The 18575-nt window shown below is 42.1% G+C and overlaps 1 protein-coding gene across 1 annotated transcript in view; it reads left to right on the forward strand.

Annotated features, from left to right (window-relative positions):
* LOC132113722 (protein diaphanous homolog 2-like) overlaps positions 1-18575 on the forward strand; it is a 447692-nt gene that overhangs the window by 175687 nt on the left and 253430 nt on the right. The window contains exons 16-17 of the mRNA XM_059521662.1: positions 6751-7053; positions 14728-14842. Coding sequence (XP_059377645.1) covers positions 6751-7053; positions 14728-14842 — 418 coding nt within the window. The remainder of the gene's footprint in view (positions 1-6750; positions 7054-14727; positions 14843-18575) is intronic.

Consider the following 18575-nt stretch of genomic DNA (forward strand, 5'->3'; position numbering starts at 1 on the left):
ACCCTCCCTGGATCAGGACATTGCTCCAAACTGAATGAAAGAGCCAGGAGGAAACTGGTCAGAGAGGCGATCAAGAGGACTACAGCTACTCTGAAGCAGCTGCAGGAATTTATGACAAAGAGTGGTCATTGTGTGCATGTGACAGCAATATCACAAATTCACCATAAATGTGGCTTGTATGGGAGAGTTGCAAAAAAAAGCCACTCCTCAAGAAAGCCCTCATCCAGTCACGGCTGAGCTTTGCCACAACACACCTTGAAGATTTTGAGGCAGATGAGACTAAAATGTAATTATTTGGCCTCAACAAACATCCAATACAGTTCACCATCCAAACAACAGCATTCCTAGAGTAAAGCATAGATAATAATATCCTGTTATGAGGTGTTTCTCTGCAGCAGGGACTGGAGCTTGTCAGGATAGAAGGAAAAAATGGATGGGGCAAAATACAGTAACATTTTTGTAGAAAATCTGCCACCCTTTGCCAGAAAGTGTTAAATGGGAAAAAGGTACCTTCCGACAAGACAATGACACAAAGCACACAGCAAAACTGATCACGGTGTTTAAAGGAGAAAAAGGTGAATGTCCTTGCATGGCCTAGTCAGAGCCTAGACTTAAACCCCACTGAAAATCTGTGGAATTACTTTAAGACTGCAGTCTACAAATGATTACCATCAAATCGAACTGAACTTGAGCAGTTCTGCAAATAAGAGTGGGCAAATAACGCAAAGTCTAGATGTGCAAAGTTATAAAAAAGACATATCCCAACAGACTAAAGGCCTGTAGTTAGGGCCTTTCACACCGCTTTAGTTCCAGAACTAAATGTACAGTACTAAAATACTGGGAAGATTTTGCGCAAACTATTTCCCAGTACCATTTAAAGGGTTGCATTCACACCGACAGTTTGTACTAGGACGTGATATAAGCCTGTCGACAGCGATGTGATTTGTGTACGCCGTTCAAAACGTTAACAAAGAAGAACAATGTTAACAACAGGAGGATGCTGTGATCAGAGCTGTTTTTGTTGTGTCTCACGGGTTTCACAATAATGGACATGGAATGTCGACATATATGTAAAGCGATTGAAAGAACGGAAAGGAGGAGTAAGAATCTCCAACGACAACTAGCAGTGCTACATTTGCTACAACTTAGAAGTGCCTGTTTCCGTACATTTATGGCTGTTCATCATACTTGCGAAATAAGTTGAAATCATGGTGGGTGAGGCCGTTTTCGAACGCCAATCAATGTCTACTTACATCACAGGTAATACCGGTTGTGCGGGTTAGACCCTGCTCCAGTGTAGGAGCTAATTTGGTTCTCAAAAAAGGCAGTCCGGTACTACAGTCGCTCCTAGTTCCTGCAGTGCGAAAACGCCCATAAGTGCCCTATTAAAGCAAAAGGCGGTTCGACAAAATACTGACACAAAGGGGTAATCCTTTTTCCAACTCCGTAATACTGGGTTTTTATTTATTTTAATGGACTCTCCTAAAATTTTTCGGACATGTTGGTGTTTTGTCTTTTACTTGGATGTTTTAAGTTGCACTGATCAAATGCAAAAGGATAAAACAAAAACTGTGTCCGCCTTCATTTGAGGCTGCAAAGCAACAAAATGTGATTATTTTAAAGGGGGGTGATTCTTTTCTATACCCACTGTAGAGTCAAAGGTGCAGAATCAAATGGTAGCTTGCTTAATAATTCAGAACCCAAGCGATATTAAGGAAGAAATCTTTTGCAACCACCTCATGATTATCAGAAAGCTTTGTGGTCAGCTGTCTGGACCTACATGGGACTCGTAACATTGCGGTGCAGTGCAGGGCTGGACTCATGTCTTATTGCCACTGCCAGGATGGATTTGGCAAAAAGTCTGGCAGTAATGATGCCGATAAGGACAGCACTTCGCATAGAATCACAGAGCTGGTTGCCATGTGCCCTGCACTGTTGCCATGGTCAGTAACAGGGGACACTGCTTGTCCATTCAGCTTTAAAGGCTGATTCGTTTGAGATGCAGTGCAGTGCCATCCTTCTTTCTCTTTGTCTTTGAGGAAACGATCACAAGGAATATGAAGATGCTGCTGTTCTTCTTGACAGTTTTCAGTGTGTTGACTGCTGTTATGCCTTTTATATTCTCAAAAATAAAGATTAAAAAACAAACAAAAAACAAAGCTTACTTAACACTACGAACAAGAAGCAGTTTTTCCACAGTCTTCACCATTGAAGTATCCATCTTCTTATCCATTACATGTCTTTAATATTCGATTCTGCCCTACATGCAGTATGGGGAATCTGCACCTTATAAGTGTATTTTAGAGGCAGTTAAGTATGCTTCCTCTGAATGAAAATAGGCTGTTAAGATGTTATTTTTCCCCTTTTCTTTTTTCTTTTTTAAAGAGGCTGCTTATAGCAAGGTCAAAGCGGGAGTAAAGTATCGCTGAATCTAAATGCTTGCACTAAATTCACTGAGTGTGTCATTAGGCATTGAAATGATGGGAAAGACTTGAAAGAACAGGATTCCAGAAGCAACTCTAAAAGATGCACAACAACCAATTTACTGCATTCCCGACTCTTGTGCCTTGAACTTCCTTTGAATTGTACATTATTGGAACAAAAGCATCATGGAAATGAATGGAGCCAATAGAATGCAACAGTCGGGTTCCGGAAGTAAAAATCATAGTCATTTTCTCCATAGGGGAACTGATTTTTAATAATAACTTGAGCCATGAGCCTGCATTATTTAAACTTATTTTTACATTTGACATCAATTAATAGTAGAATTACGAGTGAAAAACTGCATTACCCATGATTCTGCCAAAATATTTTATAAATAAATACTTCAGTCAGAGAATTAAAACAATTAAATTGAGACAAAAGTTTTTGGCACCAAACTATTTCCATAAAGCACTTTTAAATCTTTAAGACTTTTTAAAAATGTCTATGGGCAAAATAATTCCAGAACCAGGTCTGCTGAAAATGTGGGCGGCACTGTTGCACTCAATTTTGTCTGGAACTGTGTGAGGGTGTTTAATGGTTTTCTTAATTTATGAATTCACTCCTGCAAAGCACACAACAACGGCTAATGAAATCCCGTATTACTTCATTAGTAGGCAAACAAGTCGGCTACTTGCATTCAATTTCTTGCTGTCCCCAAGTTTTATTGCCATGTGACCTTAAGTAAAGTTGGCAATTGGCTTTTGCTTGTTTCTTCTCTTCCAGCTATAAAATCTCTCTTTGCCTTACCGTTGCTCTGTTTCTCTATATGTCTGTCTGTCTGTCCCTCAATTGTCCAGTTGATTAGTGAGAGAGACAAGCTAAGGGAGGCAGAAAAAAGCATCAGCGAAAGAAACTGCAAGGTGGGTGTTCTCCCAACCATTCCCTCCGCCTTCCCAGCATGCTCAATGCAGCCGCCCGCCAGCATCATTGAAAATCAGCATTTTTTTATACCTTCTAACAGGTTGCTCAAAGCTGTTACCTCTCACTGATCATCCAGAGCCTTGATTTTCTGTATTGTCTCCAGACTATCAACAGATGCTGTGCAATCATTCATTACAAATGCATGCTACAGAATTAGGCCATAATCCTTTTCACATATCCAGCATATAAATAGCTTGTGATGGTGAATCTTGTAAAACACAATCTCTATACTCTGAATACTTGCAGTTCTTAGAAGCTAGAAAGTATATGAAGCAAGCAGTTTGTCTGTTCCCTGGGAAGCGAACCTTTAGTTTTGGGTTGCTATTATCGTTCTTTTCCACGTTAGCTACAGGAACACAATGGAACAGGCTCCCAGCACCACTTCCAGCTGGAAGTGAAGATGAGACCCCATCTTTCCATTTAACTAGAGTATTGTAACCCTCAGTAGTAACCAAATCTAATTGAATTTGCCTCTTGCTCATCAGAGATGAGATTGAGATGGTTTAATTTTGTGTTAGCCCTAGTTAATTACCCAAACTGTGACTGTTTCTACCAAGAGCGCCCTCCCACCCGTGGAGACTGTAAATGGATGCTTGTCTTCTTGATATTGTCCTGTCCATTTATAACAGATAAGTATTAGACATGCTGACTGCTAATTAGTGCAGCTGAATGGTATGGGAGACGGCCAGAAAATTCAGGTCTATGGCCAGCTTAGACCTTTATCAAAACAGACTGTCTGGTTGTAAATTGCATTTTAAACCGAGATAAGAAGCCAAAATGAAAACAGAGGAGGAAAGGAGCCTTAAATGAAACATTTTCCTGTGTAAAATGGGTTTTGGTTGTAAAATTGGTCTAAATGATGGATATTGTTTAAAGAGAACAAGGGCTCATAAAGAGTATGGCTAGAGAAAATTGAGTGCTGGAGGCTGATTAGCATTCCAGAACCATGGCTAGAGGGTCTGCAGCACGCCACAAGCTGCCACAGAGGGCCAAAGCAATGCGGAAATGACGGTGCTCTAATTTAGCAGCTAATTTGCTTGCCATTCTCTTGTATTAAACTTAAAAGAGAAAATGGGTCACAACGGGCTGGAGATTGACAGACGCATAATCATGGGACAGGGTACTCGTCAAGGGACCTCGGCTTCCTGCATGATGCTCCTACACCTTTTTAATTTCCTCTCTAATAAACAATCCACTGCCTGCATTGTGTAATCAAACACTCGGTAATGCATATAAAAATGTGGCTTGACACATATCATTCTCCTAATCAACTGAACTGAGGCTGGAGCGCAGAGAGGGGAATTGCTTAAGAAAAAAAAAAAAAAACTTTTTCTTTATGCAGTGATGAGGCACAAAGTAAGATTTAAGAAAATGGTGTGGGGGGTGATGAAAGAGAAGAATGGTTTGTAATCATCCAAAGGTCAAGTCGTATCTGGTCTATTGGGAGTCTTAATTGAAGCATTTGCATATCATTTGTTGCTAAAGAGACTTGGCCACCCTTTATGAATGATTCAGAATACCTGTTTATTCTGTTGCAAGCAGAGCAAGATTGATTTGTCAGGACATTTAACGCCTTCAGTCTTATCACTTAATGGATGAATTGAGACCTGACTCCTCCATAATGGCTTCTTTTCTTGGATACCATCTTGTGATCTTCAGTTATCTTCAGTTACTAGGAAAGTCAAGGAAGAAAATAAAATGGACCAATAAAGGAAAACCCTGGATTGTGGCTCAAGGTTAAAGATCTAGAGGATGGAGCAGAGAGGTCGACTGCCTGGCACCACCAGTTGCATGAGCATTCAAGCCAGATTACTTTTCTCATTACTGCTAAAGGTTCAGGTGGCTGCATCCTATTCATATGCTCAATCTATTACCAAATTACAGAAGCAATTTACATGTTAATCAAGTCTAATGGTTTACTCTCATCTGTTATGCTTTATGATTAAACGCAGTGAATCAGTCAACACAAAGCACTTTTCATATTTCATCCGCAAACGAATATCGATACTGTCTTGTCATTAGGTGTAATCACAAGTTAAGTATGTTCCGTATGGAATGAATGAACGCTTATGTTGTTACGTCTTTAAAACAATAAAAGATGATCATCATAAACTTGTTTATTTCTTTTGAGTTATGCCCACAGTGTCAGTCACTTTTTCATACTCTGCCTCTAATCTGAAACTGAAATGGCTTTTAAGTTATGTGTGTGTGTCAAGCTTACAAGAATCCTACGAGGCCCATAGAAATGGGTTATGCTATGCTGTTCTATAAATCCTGATGTTACCCAGAGTTAAGCTTCATCTCGTCTTCTTTATCTCAGTATTCTGCATTGAACATTTCCTGAAGTAGGGTCCACAATTAACTCTCGCTCGACCTAATGTAAATTGTGGATCTGTTTTTGTTTTCTATAGTTATGTAATAGTTATATAATATTTTACAGCTAAATAATAATAACAATAATTGTGTTAAAATGTAAATTTGAGGCATGTATTCTTTAGTATATTTTTTTTTTTCATCCCATTTGACTTTTTACAGCTTCTCACATTTTAATTGCTTACCAAATCCAATTTGTACATGCGTTTGGCACCAGGCAAGTGTTACTTTTGGACTCTGTTCTATGGGATACACTGGATAAAAAAAAATAAAAAATAAAAAAATAAAGACTCCTGTCTCCACCTAGATAACTGTTCTATCACTTACACATGTCAAATTGCTCCTCTGAGAGCCCATACACCTGACAGGTGTGTACATTCCAGAAGAGTCTACCAGTCACATTGACCAACTTGCCATTTATTTATTTACATATTCAATGTGACTACCTGCCCCTCAGGAATTGCCATGTCCCAGTTTCCACAGTTAGAGGATCGGGCGGTGGGCTCAGGCTCCTCTGAGCGCTGGCCCCTACTTGGCTCTCAGGAGGCAGTGCTTTGCACACTAGACAGGCAGATGCTCAGTGCTGCTGAGGGAACCAGCTCCCGGAGGGAAGGCCACAGCAGCTTCAAGTCATCCATCTGCTTTTATCAACTCTTATTTAATGCATGCGAGGAGCCCCTTCACCCCTATCTCTCCACTCTCTTTCTCACTTTCTCCGATTTTTAGACTTGTTTTAATGCACTCTCCTAAAATTGAAAAGTCAGCTGCTGTAAACACTGTCTTTTATCCTCCACTCTCCTTTGCCCTTGTCTCACCCGCTAGTTCTGATGGGGTCGAACATATAATGGTGATAAAAGCATGGGCCTTTGGGTGTAGAGGCTGAACGGGAGTGGTTGAGGTGAATGTTTGGCTCACAGTGCTCTCTTAAGATTGGCATTTCTTGTCTCTTGACTCTTTTTAATCCCTTCACAGGTTGCAGCAGGACCTGGAGCAGCCGGTGCTGTTCCGCAAGCACCGCCACCACCAGGAGGAATTCCACCTCCACCTCCTCCACCACCTCCTCCTTGTCCTGCATCTCTAGGACCTCCACCTCCTCCACCACCTCCACCCAGCTCTGGGCCACCACCACCGCCTCCACCTCCTGGAGGAGGCCCTCCCCCACCACCTGGTATGCCTTTGGCTCCTCCTCCACTCGTTGCACAGCTGCCTTATGGGCTGGTGCCCAAGAAGACCTACAAACCTGAAAGTGTCATGAAGCGGGTGAACTGGTCCAAGGTAAGACAGTGAACGTCACTAGGGCTTATATGATTTAAAAACACGTGTTCTGAGAACAGCATAACACTCCAAGGTCAGCAGTAATCTAGCCTTCCCAGTGTGTAAGAGGAAGACTAAATGAAAGGATGAAAAAGAGAGTGTGACTTTTTCAGTGGGAGTTGATGTTCCAAAGCCTATGAGTACACGCAGCTTATTAAAAAGAGCGTCGAGCCATGAGGCTCACGAGTCGCCACTCTGCCTTCCTTTCAAGAAATCAGGTTGTAAACCATTTCATTAACTTAAGTGCCCTTGCACACACATTCTGGCTGTAATTGAATACATTTTTGAGTTAAAATGAAACAAAACACAAATATATAAAACAATGTTGTGTAATCTTCCATTGCGATTTCTATGGGTTAACCTTTTCACTTCGTCTTTTTGCTTTTAACTCTCAATCATTAATTTACCCATCGCCTTGGGGACTTTTTAACAGTCTGAAAACTGGATTAATTTATTTATACTTTTTCATGCTTCTGCTTGACCTTGCCTTTAACTTCTTTATGCAACATTCAGAGTCTAATGGAGAAAAATAAAATAAAATAAAACTCTTTGCAAGAAACTCAATTAGCAATCAAAAATGGTATAAATCAGGGCTACTCAATGTTCAAAAGCTAAAGAGCCACAAAGAAGGATCCATTTAGCCTCAAGGGCAACACCCCTTGTTTTTGTAGTGATTCTTTTAAGTGTACTTTGTGTGGTATGGAGAGTGAGCAAATTACAGTCAGTAATATTGTACTGTGTATTTTCCATGATGTATTACATTTTTTATTTACTAAAATAATTGTTTGTGGAGGCAGTATTTATTTGATAAAAATTTAAAACTATTACAATCTAAAATAACTCTTGTCTAATTTAATGTTTTTTAAAATATAATTTATTCCTAAATGACGAAGGTAGATTTTCAGCATGCATTACTTCAGTTTTCAGTGTCACATGATCCTTTTAGTATCACATGATCCTGCTCAAGAAACATTTCTTATCACATTTGAAATGGTTGTGCTACAGATTTTTGTTCCCCTGAGGATGAATTTACATTGTTTTAAATTAAACTATTAAATAAACTAAACTATTAACCCCACCACCCCAAACGATTAATAAAAGACGGATTGCCTACAGTTGGATGTAATTAGTGAGTTAAATACTTTAATCAATACAAAAAACATTGGTAATTTTGTTGATGATTTTTATTATTTGCTTGTTTTTATTTTGAACTTGATAGACTAGCCAAAAATTTGATTATTATTAACAAATGAATGAATACATTTGGCATCAGCACAGAAACCGTTTTACATATTGTAATACAGTTCTTATATCAAAACACTTAGTGAACTAAATTGTCATAAATATGTTACGGTTAGCCAGGTTTGAAGCAGTGGCAAAATGTCTGAGCTGATAAAATATTAAATAAAGTAAAGTATTGAAAATTGAAGTATTAGCACCTTATTTACTGACACATATGTTTGCTCTGTCTTTCATACTCTTGCATGCATGGTAATGCTGAGATCTCTCAAGTGTCTTTATGCTGTGTGACGGTGATGGAGAGAGTGAAAGAGAATGAAAATGAGAATGCTAATCGGTTTGATTCTTGCTATTTTAAATCACCCACCGGAGACCCCCTCCATCTCTCACAACAGAGCAAGATAACAGTCAGACAGTGAATGTAGCCAGCAGCGGTGAAGTCGGGAAACACTCCAGCGGCTGCACTCCTCCCGATCTTTCCCTAAAGCATGTAACGAACTTTCAAACAGCCACATCGGAGATTGTTGCCTAGAGGTGCTGTAATGTAATTTCTCCAACCGTTAGAACACCCACACAGGGGAGCCGCATTACCTTATGGGAAAGTAAATGATTGCTTGCATCTGCGGCTAAGACCGTTTGGAGCTGGTCACTTTCTGCCCAGAGATGGGTGTAGCTGCCCAAGGCGAGAGGAAGCTACAGTATTTCTTTCTGCTGCTTGAGCATTAACAAGGTCAGTCTGGCTGAGCCTTGTGCTAATTACTCTGTTTGGAGGAGTCAAGGTTTGTTTTTTCATTTATTTTTCACAAGTGCCCTTATGAGGCAGCACACTAATGAGACTGTTCGTTTTTCACTCTGTCAGTCTCTTTGTATTTTCACTGTTCCACTCTGACTTAGTAAATGCGATCTGATACCGTCCAGTAATGTGGATCATGTCGAGAAAATGCTGCAAAGTAGGCTCCAGGATGAACAACTAAATTAAATGTAGTTGAATGACTACCGTTACATACAATGACACAATATACGATGACATGCACCAGTCACTTTGTGCAGCATTGGTCTGCTCACTACCTCATTCTACTACCTCATCAGTCAGTTTAAACAAAAGAACTGCTTTTTTAGCCCTTTGTCACTTTAATCAGACTGAATAAGCTTTTTTTGCACTACAATCTTTTTTTCTTTTTATCTGCACTATTTGTTCACTTCACTGGTTTGCACTCGATCTGCCATGTGCCTCACACTGCTTTATTTAACTTTATTTTTATTTTTAGAATTTTTTACATGCCCTTAATGTATAGTTGTATTTTTTATTTTATATTTGAGTTAGATTTTTAGGCTCTACTATTAAGTGTTATCTGTATGCACCAAGGGTCTGAGAGTAACGCAATTTCAATTCTCTGTATATGTATGTGGAAGAATTGACAATAAAGCAGACTTGATTTGACTTGACTTGATTACCATTACCAGAGTGTTTCACCATGTTAGACATGCATATTCATAATCCTCAAAACTTACTAAACACTATGAAGAAATAATTATATCTTACCTAAACAAATCAAATCAAATACTGAAACGATCATGTAACACTGTAAATTAAATTATGCAAAATGATGCATACTCAGCCGTATAATTTTCTTTAAATTATTATTGAGGTTGAGTAAATGACCATTTCTCATTTATAATAAAAATAGAATGCAAATTGTTTTTATTCGTAAATCTAGTAATTCTTAGTGATGCCGACAGTTTCCCAGTCTATTGTATCCAGATTCTAATTATACTCCACAGAGTTCTTGGAAATATGTGATATGTATGTATATACTGTTGAATATACTTTTCTTGTTGTCTATCTATCATAGAGCCACCTCTCTCCGCTAGTTTACATCACTTTGATCCTAATTCTAACCCCAGACATAAACAGACACACAGAAACAAGGGATGTGCACATACTTTCTAGAATAAGAACAACATATTTTCACAGTATAGTTGATGGGTTGTGTGGGTAATTAGTGACTGATCAATTGTGAGGAATTCCTCTATAATTACATTATCTGATTGTTATCTAGTATGTTTTCCTTAAGCACATAATAGGCATATTATTGCATTTTTCAATTAAAATAGTTTGTTTTTAACTTAAAAGTCCAAAACTTAAGGCATGTAATAAAAAAAAGAAAAATACACTACTATGTGCACTACCAGTTAAAAGTTTAGGGTAGGTAAAAGTCATACTTTTATTCAGCAAGTATGCAATAAATTAATTAAAGTGACCTTATAGTCAGTGTGAACAGCATGTTGCTACCTTTAATATTGTGATTTAAAACTGAAACAAAATATTGAATAGAGGTTGTGTTTTCATTTTAGCGCTCCTCCTCACCATCTCTGACTCGCAGCTAACTAACAGTTAGAGGGGAGTAGTTAAGGATATTATGTCCAAGCTGTCAATCCGATGTCATCAGAGAAGAAATTCCATTCCATTCCAAATTTTCCGATTTTTATTGAATATTACAAAGACACACAATTTATTTTTCCAGTGGATTAACTTGGTTTAATCTCAATGCTATCAGTGTGCTCTTCACAAAGCAAATAGTGTACATTTTGATTTCATGTGGACTTTAAAGACTGTTACATTGTTGCAAAAAACTAAACAAAAACATTTAAACAAATGCTTTAAAAAAGTTAAAACTTTCTATTCATCAAATAATTATGAATAAATTCTCAAAATTCTTAAACAGCCAAACTCTTTTCAGCATTGATATTAAGCGTTTCTTGACCACCATATCAGTGTCAAGCTGTCTAGTCTCTGTTTCCCTGGGTGTCCACTAGTGGGCTCACTTCCCCTTAGGCACCTCACCGTAGGCACTAGAATTCCACTAGTCTTGTCCCTTCATCACAGTAATTGCACTCCTGCTAATTGCACCAGGTGCTTTCACTTAATTGTCATTAGCCTCCCTATATTTACCAGTCCTTTCCTGTTATCTGTATGGAGTCCTTTCCTTTCGTATCCCAGTCTTCTCGTCCTCCGAGATTCTTCGTTAGTCTTCTCGTTCTCCGAGACCCCTCGTTTTCCGAGTTCCCGTTCCATTTCCTTTTCTGTTCCTTCCTTTGTTTGTTTGTTTTTGGACTGCTTTTTGGTTTTGACCCTGGCTTGTTTTCATTACGTTTTGGGTTACCCCAATAATAAATCTACCTGCAATTGGATCTATCTCTCTCTCTGTGTCTTACTGGAACCCGATCGTCACAGAAGGACTCCATCCCCTAAAGATCCAGCGGTATGTCTTTTCATGTTTCCTCCCCAGCCACCGAGCGGGATAGGAGTGGTTTTGGGGGAACCCGCCTGGTTGTTTTCCGTGGGACCAGGGGAGGTCGCAAAGGAGTTAGTGGTCGAGAGGAAGTCCGGCATCGCTCTCCACTATGGCCCCCCTTCGACCCTGGGCTCGTGTGGAACGGATCGGAGCCGCCGTCTCACCATGGCGGACGGAGAGGGGAGAGGAAGCACACGGCTGCCGATCCAATGCCACTGCACAAGATGGCCGTCAGCCCAACACCACCGCACAAGATGGCCTCCAGCCCAGCGCCGCTACACAAGATGGCCACCGGCCCAGCGCCGCTGCCCAGGATGGCCGCCAGCTCAGCGGCACTCCCCGTGATGTCGGCAAGTCCAGCGTCACTGCACAGGATGGCCGCCAGCCCAGCGGCACTCCCCATGATGTCGGCAAGTCCAGCGTCACTGCACAGGATGGCCGCCAGCCCAGCGCCATGGCACAAGATGGCCGCCAGCCCAGCGCCACAGCACAAGGTGGGCACCAACCTAGCGCCACGATGCAAGATGGCCACCACCCCAGCATCACGACGCAAGATGGCCGCCAGCCCAGCGCCACAGCACAAGATGGCCGCCAGCCCAGCACTACTGTCCAAGATGGCCGTCAGCTCATCGCCACTGCCCAAGATGGCTGCCGGCCCAATGCCACTGCCCAAGATGGCCGCCGACCCATCGCCACTGCCCAAGATGACTGCCGGTCCAACGCCACTGCCCAAGCTGGTCGAGTCAGGTTCCCATTGACCTTCCAGAGTCGAGTCAGGTTCCTGTTGACCTTCCTGAGTCGAGTCAGGTGCCCGTTGACCTTCCAAAGTTGAGTCAGGTTCCGGTTGACCCTCCAGAGTCGAGTCAGGTGCTCGTGGACCTTCCAGAGTCGAGTCAGATGCTCGTGGACCTTCCAGAGTCGAGTCAGGTGCTCGTTGACCCTCCAGAGTCGAGTCAGGTGCTCGTGGACCCTCCAGAGTCGAGTCAGGTGCTCGTGGACCCTCCAGAGTCGAGTCAGGTGCTCGTGAACCCTCCAGAGTCGAGTCAGGTGCTCGTGGACCGTTGACCCTCCAGAGTCAGGGCTAGTCACCGTTGACCCTCCAGAGTCAGGGCTAGTCACCGTTAAGCTTTCAAAGTCAAGTCAAGTCACCGGTGATCTTCAAGGACAGAGTCAAGCCACTGGTGATCTTCAAGGACAGAGTCAAGTCACTGGTGATCTTCAAGGACAGAGTCAAGTCACTGGTGATCTTCAAGGAGAGAGTCAAGTCACTGGTGATCTTCAAGGACAGAGTCAAGTCACCGGGGTTCTTCATGGAAGAATTCAAGTCACCAGTGATCTTCATGAGCAGAGGCAAGTCACCATGGATCTTCATGAACAGAGGCAAGTCACCATTGATCTTCATGAACAAATACAAGTCACCAATGTTCTTCATGAACAAATGCAAGTCACCAATGATCTTCATGAACAAGAACAAGTCACCAATAATCTTCATGAGCAGAGTCAAGTCAGCATTGATCTTCTGGAATCCAGTATAAACCCCATGGGATTACCAGAGTTTCGTCACGTCTCTGAGGGACTACCAGAGCCTCTCCACGTCTCTGCTGAACTACCAGAGCTGTTCCACGTCTCTGCTGAACTACTAGAGTCTCTCCTCGGCTCAGCTGATCCACCAGAGTCTCTCCTCGCCTCTGCGGAACTTCCAGAGTCTCGTCACGTCTCAGTCGAACTCTCTGAGCACCCGATGGATCCTGTTGTGGCCACGGAGGCTACCCTTAACTTGTTCATGTTTTCTGTTTCAGACTTGCCCAACCAGACTTGTCCTCCTGTTTATTCGGCCGCACGGATGTGGTGGTCTTCTGCTCCGCCCTGGGGGGTTTCGGTCTCGACCACACGGACGTGGTGGTCTTCTGCTCCGCCCTGGGGGGCTTTCGTCCCGACCACATGGTTGTGGTGGTCTTCTGCTCCGCCCTGGGGGGTTTCCGTCCCGATCACACGGTTGTGGTGGTCTTCTGCTCCGCCCTGGGGGGTTTCCGTCCCGACCACACAGTTGTGGTGGTCTTCTGCTCCGCCCTGGGGTGCTGCTGCCTCGACCACACGGATGTGGTGGTCTTCTGCTCCGCCCTGGTTGGCGTCATGTTATGTCCTCCTGGACTTGTGTTTTTGTGGTTGTTTTGTTTTGTTCTTTTGTCTGTGTCTTTCTTTCGGTTTCCATCTATGGACCTGGCCCTCCGTCCCTCCCCTTGATTCTCCGCCGGTCCACCTCCCTCCTGGGTTTCTTGTCTGTGTCTTTCTTTCTGTTTCCCTCTAAGGACCTGGCCCTCCGTCCCTCCCTTTGATCCTCCGCCGGTCCACCTCCCTCCTGGACTCCTTGTTTTGTGTTGCACTTCTCTTGTCTCTGTTTTCCCCATTTTACCTGGTCCTCTTGTCTCTGTTTCCCCATTTTACCTGGTCCTCTTGTCTCTGTTTTCCCCTGTTTACCTGGCCCTCCGTCCCTCCCCCTGGTCCTCTGCCACTCCACCTCCCTCCTGGTCTCTTTGTGTCTTTGGTCTTCTCTTGGGTTCGGGTGGAGCATCTGGCAGCTGCTCCGTGGAGGAGGGGGTAATGTCACGCTGTCTAGTCTCTGTTTCCCTGGGTGTCCACTAGTGGACTCACTTCCCCTTAGGCACTTATCCGTAGGCACTAGAATTCCACTAGTCTTGTCCCTTCATCACAGTAATTGTACCTGCTAATTGCACCAGGTGCTTTCACTTAATTGTCATTAGCCTCCCTATATTTACCAGTCCTTTCCTGTTATCTGTATGGAGTCCTTTCCTTTCATATCCCAGTCTTCTCGTCCTCCGAGATTCTTCGTTAGTCTTCTCGTCCTCCGAGACCCCTCGTTTTCCGAGTTCCCATTCCATTTCCTTTTCTGTTGCGATCGTCACAATCAGCATATTAGAATGATTTCTGAAGGATTGTGTCACAGAAAACTGGAGTAATGTAAGCATCAGGTATTCATGCTTTATGTGTGTGTGTGTGTGTGTGTGTGTGCTTAAGTGTGCACTGTTGCTTGCTTACTCTATTCCTGCTGGTGTTTGATGGAGTTTTTCTGTGCTTGCAGATAGTGCCTCAGGAGATGGCGGAAAATTGCTTTTGGCTCAAAGTCAAAGAAGAGCGGTTTGAGAGCCCGGACATGTTCAGCCAGCTTTCACTGTCCTTCTCTTCTAAATCCAGAGGTAAGGAAAACCTGCTTTGCCTCTTCCAATAATCACATATATGCACACGTCATTTCAGCTTCCCTGATACCTGCTTTCATCTGGCTAAACATTCAGAAACCAATCGTCTCTGTGAAATGTTAATTATCTTTATAAAACTGTCTCAGTTTTCACCTACTTCCCCTTTTTTATGTTGTCTCTACAATCAGATTAAGTAAGCGTTTAGCTCTGTGCCAATTAGCAGAGTTGCAGAGTTGGAAGCGTACTTTACATGTCAGCACAGTGTCAGTTTACAAAGCATCCCTCTTCCTTCACGGGAACCGTTATTTAAGCGGCTGTGGGTTTCGATAGGAGCAGAGGACAGACATGCTTGGTTAGCTTGGCTGGCTTTCCGCTTCACTGGATGCCCCCTGAGAAACAGTGAGGAAGAAAGAACGAGAGAGAAAGTTACAGTACAGAGAGTTTCACTCTTGTTTTGGCCAGTTTGTTTCTCTGTTTGCTTCCCTTGTTTATTCACACTGCTGGAGAAGGATAAAGTGGATGTTTCCTTCGGCAAGGCAGTAAGTTGAACCTTTGACAGTGAGTGGCCTCGGTAGATTTTAATGCCTGTTTCATGAAGGGGCATTGCAGAGGGCCTGTCAGACATTGAGCACAATTGAAGAGTCTGCTCATGTGTGCAGCGGCAGTCAGATGATCAGTTATTGAAGTGAACTGATCTGAGAGCAGATTGACCACGGTCTTGGGAGTTTGCTAGCGTTAGCCCACTGGCAGAGCTCCAGATAACTCCTCTTATCCTCCAGTATCGACATTATGTTGGCCTGTTAAACTTCATCCAGCAACACTTTAAGTATAAGATGTGGTTTTAGATGTGCATAAGTGCCTATATGACTCTTGAATACTATAATGCTGATTGCTACTGGGGTTTGTACTTCCTCTTCTGAGACACTGACAGAAACACAGCCTGTTCCTGTGAAGCCAAGTACTTTTTTTTTTTTTTTTTTTAGATATAATTGTGTTTCGGTTTCAGTCGTCTACACTTTGTATTGTTTCTGTAGTTTTTCTCTGTAAATGTGTAGGTTTTATAAGTAAGAGTTGAGGAGTTCCTCAGGGACCCATCTTTGGCTCAGTTCCTATCAATTACGCCTGAAGCATACCCACTGACTCGACTCTCCCCAGGTCTGTTTCTGAACCCTAACTGAACGTCTTCATGAATGAAATATGCTTCTTTGTGTTTGATAGTTGCAGCAGTTCTTTTAAGCCGAAGCTAGGATTCTGTGACTCAAGCTTTGAAGTGAGTAAGATGTGATTTGGACACATTCTGGGAACTTTCACCCAGTGAATAGAATCTCACTTCCTCGTACCACTTTTAATTCAAAGATTATTAAGCAGTGGTAAACCTTGCCACTGAAAGAGAGTGGAAGGGAAGAGAGAGTGATCTTATACCATCGGTAATCGTACTGACTTTGAACTGTCTGCCATCTGATGAGTTAGTCTTAGTTTACTGCTAAGACTGCATATCAAAAATATACTTGTACAGCACCAGTTGGAAGAGGAGGTGGTAGGTGGTGTCTTCACCCTGTCTCCAGTGTTTTTCGAGACTAGGTGCAGTTGGCAGTCTCCAGGGATGAATTACTTTATAAGGCCTTACAGATGCTCAGTTTTGCCTCACGCTATAAATCCTCATAGCAGAGCTGGCAGAGCAGTCATTGGTCAAGCTTTGCTTCATTTGTCTGCACAACTAGTGCTTTATGTAGTGCTGAGTGTGGTCTGCTTGGAAGGGCCAGGGAAAAGCGCTCTCTACAACTCGCTTATAGCTAAAGCGTTTATCTGGAGACTGCCAAGTAATGAACAATGAGTCAAGGAGGTGTAAATGTGTTCTTGCCCTCTGTAAAGTATACAAAACAGGCATCTGTTATCTAGTTTTCCCCCAGAGTGTAAGTCTTACTGGTGTTTGAGTATTGGTATAGATAGCTGCTCCATTTCACTTTCCTCTTTTTCTGCTACGATACAGAATCTCTTTCTCCTCCACTGCTCAAAGGCCCTGGTGTTAAATAGCTTTTAACGAAACAAGGATTTAGTGATCAACAGGGGTTTTAGATCTATGTCTTTCAAAACCTCCAGACTCCTACTGTATTAAAAAGTAGTCTTTTTGAGCTTCTGGGGAATGGGGCCAAACTGCAGACAGAATGCAAGTTTAAACGGTCTTCATTTTGTAATACAATTATGAAAGTGATGTTATCACCTCAGCATTTATTTATTTATTTATTTATTTGCGTGGTATATAAATAATGGCATTTTTTATGTCCTGTAGTTGCAATGAATCATGGTGCTGCAAGACTTTTTTGCACACAAAAATTGTAAAATTTCTAAGTCTGTGTTTGCATCATTTTGAAACATGCTTCTAATGTTGCAATCTAATTGAAATATTTGGTAAGTTGGCAAGTTTTGGAAGCTATGCAAATTTTATCTAAAACTTCTTTCATCAGTGTAAAAACATTTGGAACTACTCTGTCAGACTGGTTTAATTATTGATAACATTGTGAATCCAGTAAAAGGCAGACCACTTTTTGAGCTTGTCTTCAGGAAATTCTCATTTATCTAAATGCTCACAGGCTTTGAAGTGAAATGGAATAATATTTTTTGTTGTGCTTGACCTTTTGAGAAAAAAAAAATCCCAAAACCCTAATGTTCTGTGCCCTTTCATCCCAAATCGTACTCTTGGAGATTAGCATGATTGTCGACAGTTACAATTTGTCAATACGTGCTTTAGAAGCAGCGTGAGCTTTTTAAGAAATGCAGTTTAGACCTCATTTAAAAAAATGCAGTTTAGACCTCTCTCACACTCTTATTCCCTATTTCCCCCAGATTCCCTTTACTTGGTGGTATCAATCAATGGTTCTGCTTGTGTTTCTGCTTGGGGGATCAAATCGGATACACTGGTGGATTGAGTGTGTGGCATGGCCTACTGCATTTGAAAAGCAATTCAATGCCTCCGCTTTCATGTGCCACTGAAATAAGGAGGATGCTGGCAAAACTTGCTCCTCCTCTTGCCCTAATAGGTTTTTCTTCACCGCTGACATCCACTCTCAGGAAAATAGAAGTCTGACTCTTCGGCACTGTGATGGCATGCATTGCTTTTTGCTTTTGAAATATAAACCACATCAGCACCACCGTTTTCGTTAAATGGTGCATCATATGAATTCTTACCGAAATTTGAACTCACAGCAGCACCTGAACACTTCACTGATATTCTCTGTGATCGCAAGCACTCCTCCCTTTTTCTGCTTTGTGAGGAAAGCTGTGTATTTTTGCATCGGTTTGAAGTGCAAATTGATGTTGGATGAAGTCGTATGGTAGCTTTTTTTTCTTCTTTGCTCTCACATACATAGACTAGCAGTAAACCGAATTGAAGGAGCTTTTTTGGGAGGCACTGCTCAGCCCTGCTCATGTTGGTGCTTTGAGTGGCTCAGGCAATGAGTTTGATCTTGGTAAATTAAGTGCGATGGGGTGGTGAAGATGGCTCCTGGCTGCTCCACAGATGGGGCTCTGAAGCGAGATCTAATGAAGATGTATTTTAATAATTGGTGTCAATGCTGAAGTAATTCATGGAGAAGGAGGAGCCCAGGGCAGCACTTGACCTCTAAAAGGAGGGCTGCCATAATTTTTGTCTGTTAATGACCGGCGAGCGTATGATGAGAGAGAAAGAGAGAAAAAGCAATTGAGTGTCATGCCACAGTAAAATAATAAAGGAAGC

The sequence above is a fragment of the Carassius carassius genome, chromosome 33 (assembly GCF_963082965.1).
Source record: "Carassius carassius chromosome 33, fCarCar2.1, whole genome shotgun sequence".
Taxonomy (NCBI): Eukaryota; Metazoa; Chordata; class Actinopteri; order Cypriniformes; family Cyprinidae; genus Carassius; species Carassius carassius.